The 10,702-nt window shown below is 36.1% G+C and overlaps 1 protein-coding gene across 1 annotated transcript; it reads right to left on the bottom strand.

Moving 5' to 3' along the window:
• Nucleotides 1-22: 22 nt before the first annotated feature.
• Nucleotides 23-8,389, bottom strand: aldh3a2a (aldehyde dehydrogenase 3 family, member A2a). The gene is made up of 12 exons (XM_051129500.1): nucleotides 8,292-8,389; nucleotides 7,689-7,911; nucleotides 7,052-7,240; nucleotides 6,743-6,974; nucleotides 6,420-6,502; nucleotides 5,643-5,851; nucleotides 3,701-3,818; nucleotides 3,480-3,621; nucleotides 3,238-3,404; nucleotides 3,073-3,172; nucleotides 2,750-2,988; nucleotides 23-402 (listed from the first exon to the last, which is right to left on the bottom strand). Exons 3-12 carry the CDS (start codon nucleotides 7,211-7,213, stop codon nucleotides 385-387), a joined length of 1,470 nt encoding a protein of 489 aa, XP_050985457.1. The 5' UTR covers nucleotides 7,214-7,240; nucleotides 7,689-7,911; nucleotides 8,292-8,389; the 3' UTR covers nucleotides 23-384.
• Between the last annotated feature and the right edge of the window lie 2,313 nt (nucleotides 8,390-10,702).

Below are 10,702 nucleotides of genomic sequence, written 5' to 3'. Positions count from 1 at the left end.
GAATGATGCACAAAACACTTCATAGTAGAACATAGGGTTATTTATTGTAACTTTCTTTAATAAAAAAATAATTCAGATTAGACTCCTATTTTATGTTTGCACTTCATTTTTTAATGGTTGCTAATGAATAATTAACTGAAGTGATTAAAAAACAGTAAGTTACCAAGAGTTCTACTGCCCCTATCAGACCAAATGATTTTACACCTTGTGATTATTACTTGTTAACAGAAGTAACAATAAAGACATGAATCTATATCATATAAATTAACATGATAAGAGACTCATATGTCTAAATAATGAGTGCTGGACATCTTCAATATGCAAGGAACCACATCAACCGCCCTTCTAAGATGATGGGTCAAAGAAACAATCTTCAGGTTGTCCTCATCGTCGGAAAAACCTCTGCAAAGCACAAAACACAAATAATTTCATGAGAAATGCTTTACAATAGGAAGACAATCCAAGGCACATCATTTGTGACCCCGGACCACAAATTGCGATTTATACATCTGAAAGATGAATAAATAAGCCTTCCACTGATGTATATTTTTTAGGACAATATTTGGCCGAGATACAACTATTTTAAAATCAGGAATCTGAGGGTGCAAAAACATCAAAATATTGAGAAAATCAGCTTTACAGTTTTTAGCATTGCACATAAACAAATATTTTTTTAGTTTTTATATATGTACAGTAGGAAATTTACAAAAAATATCCTCATGGAACAATCGTTACTTAATATGCTAATGATTTGTGGCATAAAAGAAAAATAGATTATTTTGACCCATACAATGTATTGTTGGCTACTGCTACAAATGTACCAATAGTACCTCTGCTACTTACGACTGGTTTTGTGGTCCAGGGTCACATTTATGACTAAATCAGACAGTGGATTATTGTAAGTAATCGTTATAAAATACAACAAAATACAGTATAATGGTCAAATGCTTCCATTTTACAATCTACATGGGAACAATAATACAGATATTTAAAAGGCATATGAACAGTAACAGATTTTCCCCAGCTATTAAGGGAGAAACTACTTAACCATATGCTGCAATTTTCTTGCTGCTTAGCTTAATTTGTTATGAAAGGGGAGAACAAATCTCAAGCCGAGTGACTATTTAACAAGGATACACTAAATTAATCAAAAGTGACTGCTCTTTTCAACTTTCTGTTCATCAAAGGATCCTGAAAATGTATCATGGTTCCCACAAAATATTAATCAGTAGAACTGTTTTCAACATTGATTATAAAGCATTTATAAATCACATGAATAAATTACATTTTAAAATGTTTTTAAATAGAAAAGTCATTTTAATTAATATTTCAGAATATTACTGTTTTTAGCTTTGGTGAGCATAAAAGGCACATTTCAAAACAAAAACATAAAGAAAAAGAAAATCAACAGCCCCAAACTTCCGAATGGTAGATATTTAATGTCTTTTTATAGAAATTTCTTATGCTCATCAAGGCTGCATTTATTTGACAGAAAATCCAGAAAAACAGTAATATTGTTAAATATTATTTCAGTGTAAAATAACTGTTTTCTATGTGAATATATTTTAAAATGTAATGGTAACACTTTATAATAATGTTCAGTTGTAAGTCATTTTATAAGTGATTAGTTGATGAAATAATCATTTACAAAACATTGACATAAAAGTGATATGCTAACAATCTGTGTATGTTTTGTTAATTCATTTACCAGTCAATTACAAGTTCATTTACAAGTAATTAGTTAATGATGAACTAATAATTAACAAAACATGACTGTGTTTATAAATTATTAATAAGTGATATGAATGCATAGTCATGTTTTGTAAATTATTAGTTCATCATTAACTAATTACTTGTAAATTACTTGTAAATGAATTAACAAAACATACACAAATTATTAGCAAATCACTTAGTACTCTTTTATGAATGTTTTGTAAATTATTATTTCATCATTAACTAATTGCTTATAATTGAACGTTATTATAAAGTGTTACCAATGTAATTTATTCATGTAATGCAAAGCTGAATTTTCATCAGCTATTACTCCAGTCTTCAGTGTCACATGATCCTTCAGAAATCATTCTAATATGCTGAATTATCAATGTTGAAAACAGTTCTGCTGCTTAATATTTTATTGGAACCCATGATAAATAAAAGTTAATAAATAAAAGAACAGCATTCTTTAGTTCAAGTTAGTGGTCAGTACATTTTTATTCTCTCTCTCTCTTTTTTTAAGAAATTAATACTTTTATTCACCAAGTATGTGTTAAATTGATAAAAAGTCTCCTATTGTAAGAAAATATTCCTGTTTTGAATAAATGCTGTTCTTTTTAACTTTTTATTCAGAATCCTGAAAAAGAATTACAGGTTCCAAAATATTAAGCAGTATAACTGTTTACAACATAATAATAAAAGTAATAAATCAGCATATTAGAATGATTTCCGAAGGATCATGTGACACTAAAGACTGGAGTAATAGCTAATGAAAATTCAGCTTTGCATCACCTGAATAAATTACATTTTTAAATATATTAAAATAGAAAACCATTATTTTACACTGTAATAATATTTCATAATATTACAGTTTTTTTCTGGAATTTTGATCAAGTAAATGCAGCCTTGATGAACATTAAAAAAAAACTCACTGATCCCAAACATTTTGAGTGGCTTACTATTAAATACACCCTAGTAAACATATTTAGCACTTATTTACCACATTTACCCAAGTCATTTGGAGGAAACATCTCACCTGCCCCACAAAGGCCGCCAGTGCGGCAAGCATAGCAACCTGTGCCACCTGACGCCAGCGAGCCAGATTTACTTGCTTCAAGAGTAAAATACGGGCCCAGCGCAACTTCTTTGTTGTATGGGGTGGGTAGCGCATCTGATTCACACCTTCCATGTTCAGCTTCTTAATAAGACAGCTGCGAAGGTGACTTAGCTGATCGAAACTGTATTTGCCATGGTAACAACCAGTTCCACTATTCCCTGTTACAATTACATAATAAATCAATTACCTGGGACAGTTGTTTTCCGATTTAGAAAGTTATGAAAATGAATAAAGACACTCACCAATCCCACCAAAAGGCAAATCACTTATGGTGAAATGCACCAGGCAATCATTGGCTACAATCGCTCCACTAGACGTCTCTGATATCATCTGTTTAATGACCTGCGAGAAAATACAAATTGTTCAATTGCTGTTTTACTGCTGGTGGCAATAATGCATCACTCTACCTTTTTACTGGGAGAGAACACGTAGAGTGCCAGAGGCTTTTCTCGTTCATTGATGAACTGTATTGCTTCGTTTAAGCCGTTAACAGTGATGATGGGTAAAATTGGCCCGAAGATCTCTTCCTGCATCACTTTGGATCCTGAAGTCACATCCCTCAAAACAGTAGGAGCTGAAGCACACAGGAAACTTCTGAAATCATGGCAGCATTACATATTTCCCTGACTTTTGCTAAATGACTACATACCAATATAACACTCCGATTCATCACTGTCTCCTCCAATAGCCACTGTGCTATCCTCCAAAAGTGCCATTATCCTCTTAAAATGCCGCTGGTTAATTATCCGTCCGTAGTCTGCAAAGCTCTTGGGGTCATTTGTATAAAACTCCTGTAAGTGCATAAAGAAGAGAATGAGGACAAAAAGTCACACTGTCAAAAAAAGCAACAGCATTTACATATAAACAAACCTGAATGCATTTCTGGATCTCATTAATCACTTTGTCTTGGATGCTGGATTCACAGAGGACGTAATCAGGTGCAATGCAGGTCTGGCCGCAGTTCATATACTTGCCCCAGGTGATCCGGCTAAGGATGGAAGAAGCATTATTTAATTAAAAATATATTAATTTGTGACCCTGGACCACAAAACCAGTCTTAAGTCCCTGGGGTATATTTGTAGCAATAGCCAAAAATACATTGTATGGGTCAAAATTATTGATTTTTCTTTTATGGCAAAAATCATTAGGAAATTAAGTAACGATCATGTTCCATGAAGATATTTTGTAAAATTCCTACTTTAAATGTATGAAAACTTAATTTTTGATTAGTCATATACATTGTTAAGAGCATTATTTGAAGAACTTTAAAGACAATTTTCTCAATATTTATATATAATATTTATAAATTTATTATTATTTATTGATTTTTTTTGCACCCTCAGATTCCTGATTTGTAAATAGTTGTATCTCGGCCAAATATTGTCCTATCTATACATCTATGAAAAGCTTATTTATCCAGCTTTCATATGATGTATAAATCTCAATTTTGAAAAAATGACCCTCATGACTGGTTTTGTGATCCAGGGTCACATTTGTGCTCTGAAGATGAATGAAGGTCTTACGGGTTTATAACGACATGAGGGTGAGTAATTAATGACAGAATTTCTATTTTTGCGTGAACTAACCCTTTAGAAAAAAGCTAATATCTGGTTCATGTTGTGACCGCATTACCAACATGGGTGTACATTATTTTTCGAATAATTCAATGGCCAGTCATCAGTTATTGCCTACATACAGTGCCTTGCACAAGTATTCACACCCCTTTATATTTTTTTTCCTCATTTTATGTTGCTGCCTTATGGTAACTGATTCCATTGCATAAGTGTTCATACCCCTTTCTGGCATACCTGAAATTTAGCTTAGTTCAGAAAAAACTCTGCTGCACTGAAGGTTCATAGAAGCATGTAGACTCCATTATCCATAATACGACTCCATTATCTCCATTATCGCTTGGAACAACTAAGAGCCAACTGATGGAGAAGGGGCTTGGTGGTGACCAAGCTGATAGTCACTCTAGTTGAACTCCACAATCATATATGCAGATGGGAGAAACCTACAGAAGGACAAACATCACTGCAACACTTTAGGCCACACGGCTTTATGGCCAAATTCCAAGCATCATGTTTGAAGGAAACCAGGCACTGCTCATCACCTGCAGAGTAGCATCGCAAAACTAAAGTGTGCTGGTAGCAGCCTCATGCTGTGGGGCTGTTTTTCAGCAGCAGGGAATGAGGGACTCGTCAGAGTAGAAGGAAAGCTCAACACAGCAAAATATAGATATGGCCTTAATGAAAACCCAGTCTAGAGCATTGAGAACCTCAGACTGGGCAGAAGGTTCACCTTCCAACAGGACAATGACCCTAAGCACACAGCAAGAGTAACTTATGGACAACTCTGTGAATGTCCTTGAGTGGCACAGCCACAGCCTTGGCTTGAACCAAATCAAATATTTATGGAGAGACCTAAAAATGTCTGCCAGCCCCCATCCAAGCTGACAGAGCTTGAGAGGTGAGGAGAAGAATGGCAAATGCCAAATGCAAATGCACAAAGGTTGATGCATCATACCCAAAAAGAGTTGAGAGTTGAATACTTATGCAAAGTTTTTTTTTTAATAAATGTATGAAGTTGTGACAATTCTGTTTTTGCTTTGTCATTATTGTGCATGGAGTGTAGACTGATGTGGGGAAAAAAAGCAATTAAAAACAGTTGAACATATGGCAGCAACATAACAAAACGACATACATAACAAATCTTTCAAAGACACTGAATATTATTATACTATTATATATGAAATTATTTACTATGTTTAATAAGTTTTAGGTTTCTATACGGTAACTCATAGCAGACTCACCGGCAGGCAATTCTGATGTCACAATTTTTGTCAATGTAACAGGGGCTTTTTCCACCCAGTTCTAAAGTCACTGGCGTGAGATGACGAGCTGCCGCTTCCATAACCAGTTTCCCAACCGTGCTGTTTCCAGTGTAGAAGATGTGGTCGAAACGCTGCTTCAGCAGCTCCTGAGTCTCTGGAACCCCTCCTGTCACCACTTGATACATCTCCTGAACACATTAATGGAGATGGATTAATGGAGAATTCCAAAAATGAAAATTCTGTCATTAATTACTCACTCTCATGTTGTTCCAAACCCGTAAGACCTACATTCATCTTTGGAACACAAATTAAGATATTTTTGATGAAATCCAAGAGCTTTCTGACCCTGCATAGACAACAATGTAACTACCATGCTCAAAAAAAACTTAATATACTTATTATATAATAACAACTTAATAACTTTTTGTTATTTTTGTTTTCTCTGCACAAAAAAGTATTCTCATAGCTTCATAAAAGCACGGTTAAACTAGTAATGTCACATGGACTATTTTAACAATGTCCTTACTACCTTTTTGGGCCTTGAACGTGGTAGTTGTGTTGGAATTCATCAAAAATATCTTGTGTTCCAAAGATGAATGAAGGTCTTACAGATTTGGAACGACATGAGGGTGAGTAATTAATGACAGAATTTTCATTTTGCTTGAACTATCCCATGGATCCCTTTAAGCTTAAAATTAAGCAAGTACAATGAAAACGAGATTTTAAAAACGACAATGTTATTGAATGAAGGATTACCGGGTCCAGGTAGAGAGGGAGGAGCTCCATAACTTTGGCTGTATGAGAGCTCACTTCTGATGGTTTCACAACTGCAGCATTACCTACAGAAACAAAAAGATCAAAAGCAGCTTTAAGATACGATGATAAAGAAAATATTAGTGAATAGTTGCATCTGTTCCTCAAATAAATTAATTGTATGGCTTCAGAAGATTTAAAAATATAGTGCACAACTAAGCTGTATGGACAACCTTTGTGATATTTTATGGTGTTTTCACCTTCAAACATAGTAATATTTACACGCCATACTGGCAGTCTCAACAAACGGTAGATTTGTGCTTTACCTGCAGCAATGGCTCCCACAAGGGGTTGCAGGGTGACTGCTATTGGATAGTTCCACGCCCCAATGATAAGCACCACACCAAGAGGCTCTGGCTGTATGTACACATCATCTGCAATGGTGAGAAGGTTTTTATTCACAGGACGGGGAGCTGCCCACTCAGTCAGCTTGCTGACAGCCAGATTGATTTCACCCTCCAAGCCAAGGATCTCAAACAGCTGTGTTGCATTTGCAGTCTGTGAAAACACAGCTATTATGTTCAATACAAACAGACGTCTAGATAAAACATGCAGAGATTGCAATTTTGATTCACCTTATGGAGGTCATTCCTCATGGCATTATTAATGTCTGTCGTTTTTTCTTTAATGAATCGCTTTAAGTTTTGAAGTTGTTTAATTCTGTAGTCCAGGGGTTTGGATCTTCCAGTCAAGAAAGCCTTCCTGGCCTGTTGAACAGCTTGCTGCTCCCTAGACATTCTGGGAATTCAGTCCAGACTGTGAGTCTACAAGCATTAGAAGAAGAATTAATAAAACAAAGTTGACAGTTTAAGAAGAAAAACAGTAAAAAGGCCACTCTAAGAAATGCAGCATAAAGGTCATCATATTTCGCAACATGTACTATACCCTCTTGAAACGTCTGCACGTTTATGACATTAGGTATTCCCACAAAATTCACCTGGAAGATTTCTTTGTCAGGTCTCTTTAGATAGCTGACGTCCAGGGTTGTGAAGCACTTGAGTAACTGTACATCATTTATAAGTTTGGGAAAGTTTCAGTTTACTCTACTGCACTAAAATACTTTCTAGGTTATCATGATAAAAAAAAAAAAAAAAAACTTAAGTGAGCCCAAATGCATTTAGGGTAATACACTGCACAAAAGAAGCAACATGCATGAAAGCAACAGGATCTATAAGCAGAAATGTGAAAACTGTGTGATTGTTTAACACTTACATTAATGTTTCTGTTTATTTCAGCTGTAATGTTGTCTAAATCGTCTTTTTCATTTGGATTTTCTAGGGCGACCTTTCTTATGCAATTCCGGTAGGTGGAGTTTGTTCGTAGTTCCAGCGACTGGGATTTTGATTCATCTCAGTGACTCGAATCTTTTGAATCAGTTTACTAAACGATTCCTTCATTTAAATTTTACCTCAGTTGTGTCAAATGCTGAGAACAACTTCAGTCCAGGAAGAAAAGGGAAAAACAGTTCAATGAACATCTAGTGTACAATTACATAATCAGCAAATTAAGAAAAGTATGATATGTTACAGCGCTTGTGCACCAAAAAGAAAATCTTTGCGTCTTGATTTCAGTGTTTTTAGTACTAAATTTTAGTAATTAAATGTGGATAAGTTTTATTTCGCTCTTGTCTCTGTGGGAAAATACGTTTAAATCTTTAAGTCTTGCACACTTTAAATGAGGTGCAATTTCTGTGTACATTTTACAACCGCGTAGTCTGGCGAAAACTTCAATAATGATAACTTGTAAGATTGTGATGTGTAAAGCTGCTGAATAAAAGGCAACTTTCAGACGTCTGAAATAGACACATTACAGTACCTCTGAAATCAAAGATATCAACATAACTCGCATCATCAGTCTGCGCCGGGATATTTGTTGATCGTGTTCTTCTTCTTCTGTGTTTCATGGCGGAGACTACAGTGATGTACACCACCACCTACTGGACTAGTGTCATCAGCACGAGGAAACACCAACCTAATACATTTTGACTTTTGACCCTTTTCGAATTAAGGTTAACTTTAAATACAGATACATCTATATATAAAATATAAAATCAAATTACAGCACAATCAAATTCTGAAAAATGTTGATTAACGCTGAAGAATAAAAATTAATATTCTCAGTAGACAACTATTAATACCGTCTGTTTGTCTTACATTAACATATACAAATACTCATATACAGAGATACTAAGAGTAAATCTCAAATGGTGAACAACCCTTTTATCTGCTTCAAATTGCTAAATGTGGATTTTAAGACATTAAGACATTATAAACATTAACATTGTGAATTTCCGTAAAACTGCACTGAAACAGTGTGTATTGTAAAAAATGCTAGCCAAATAAAATTAATTAAAAGACAGTATTAGTTTTATTAATCTCCGATTTATGAAGTTCAGATTACTGTGATTAGTGTTTACCATGTAAAATGTAATTATTGTATTTTAATCATTTTCACTGCTTGTCTGTTCACATGATCATTTACCTGAGTTTATATTAGTAACACATTTACTTTCCTTATTATGTTCAAACGGTTGCTTCTATAAATCCATCAATGACTTCCACATATACAATCGTTTGAAGTTTTTTCTATTCAGATAATTCTGATGTTGCACGCATCATTATAAGACAATGATCTTCTATAAGGAACATCAGGCCAATCTCCTAAAGTCCAGAATCAGGTGGTTTGTCTTTGTCTGGCATCTCAGCTGAGACCTGTCCACTATGGGTGACCCTACCAGTAGTTGTGAACTACCAGTGGCATAGCTCTCAGCATCACTGATGCACACAAGCCCTCACAGCACGTCAAGCTGCAAACCATGTGAGGGACCCTAACCTAACCTAACCTAACCTAACCTAACCCAACTGATTAAAACAACCACATGTCAACCAACCACTCAAAATATCTGAACATCCATGTAACGACGCATGAGAAACGAGACCAGCGACCACAGCACAATAACAACCACGCAGAAAACCTTGACAAACGCATATCAATGCATATGAAACCACCAAAACATCCTGACAAAACCATGTAGCAATGTGAAAAACCTGCTTGGAACAACCTAGGAGCCGCATACCAACACAATCACCAAAAACACCACCATACAGCAATGTGCTCAAAACATACACTACAAAATAAAACTTACTCTACAAACTTAAAACTGAAACTTACTCTATAAAGATCTAGAACTATATACAGTATTTACATACGTGATCCATGTGACACTGTGATGACTCAGTGTCTGGCCTTCTTTCTTCGGGGTTCCTCGGGCAGGGGCTCTTCACTGATGTCCACGTGGATCCGTGGAGCGATGCTTCTGCTGGTTTTGGAGAAGCGTTCAGTGATGAGAACACGTCCTGCAGGCTGCTCGGTCTCCAGCAGTGATGGGCAGTTGAGTTTCTCCCACAGGCGCTGTTTTATCTTCAGTCCCAGCTCGAGGCTGTAGGGACGGCGCCGACCACAGCGTGTCTGTATCATTGGCTCGGCTACAGAGCGGTAAACGTCCTGGTAGGCCTGCACACTGTGGCCGTGGATGGAGATGGGCTCTTCCTGCTGACACAGAGGAGCCTGACACACGTCCACTGAAGAGACTGCTGGTTGGATGTCGGGAATGACAGCAGCGTTCTTCACATAGCGCTTTTCCAAACCTTTGGTTCTTCCAGCTTTGTCAGAGGTGCGGCTGTAATTGTGCTCTAACCTGATCAAAACTGCCAGCCGTGAAAGTTCACAGGTGCCTTGAACGGAAGAGGCGGCCTCCACTATGAATCCCCTCAGGTGTGTCGGAAGAGCCCTGGTTCTTCTCAGGTGGTGCTGCTCCATGAAGAGGAATCAAGAAAGACTTCACAAATTGACAAATTGATAAAACTCACCAAACTGTAGAGTTGTGAAGAGCTTAAAGTGTGAGCAATCAGGCTTCAAAACTTTAAGGACAGTTGTGTTGATATTTTACATAGCAACTAAAGCTGCTGTACTGACATAGAATGTTGAGGCTCATTTAAATGTAAACAACGACATCATCAGCAATAAGTCAATTAGAGCAGCATAAACTATATGTTACATGTAATATATGCTCCTCTATTGCCATTTAATGTTCATTTAATGCACATATATGTCTCTCATCTGTGTGTGTGCATGTAGAGGTGTCTGTTAAGGCCACATTCACTATTAGGAACCACTCTATGTTAGTGGTTCATGAATGAATCTGTGTGTTGAATGAATCTTTTAAG

This window comes from Labeo rohita, chromosome 15, assembly GCF_022985175.1.
Source record: "Labeo rohita strain BAU-BD-2019 chromosome 15, IGBB_LRoh.1.0, whole genome shotgun sequence".
Classification (NCBI taxonomy): Eukaryota; Metazoa; Chordata; class Actinopteri; order Cypriniformes; family Cyprinidae; genus Labeo; species Labeo rohita.
This window is presented reverse-complemented; position numbering and strand designations above follow the sequence as displayed.

Bases quoted from the DNA above. Each gene is read 5' to 3' on its own strand.
- aldh3a2a (XM_051129500.1), bottom strand. From the start codon at position 7,213: ATGTCTAGGGAGCAGCAAGCTGTTCAACAGGCCAGGAAGGCTTTCTTG. The intron at 5,852-6,419 runs GTAATCCTTCAT...TAATGTGTTCAG, and splicing joins TCCCTCTCTACCTGGACCCG to GAGATGTATCAAGTGGTGAC. The intron at 3,405-3,479 runs GTATGTAGTCAT...TGTGTGCTTCAG, and splicing joins TGAATCGGAGTGTTATATTG to CTCCTACTGTTTTGAGGGAT.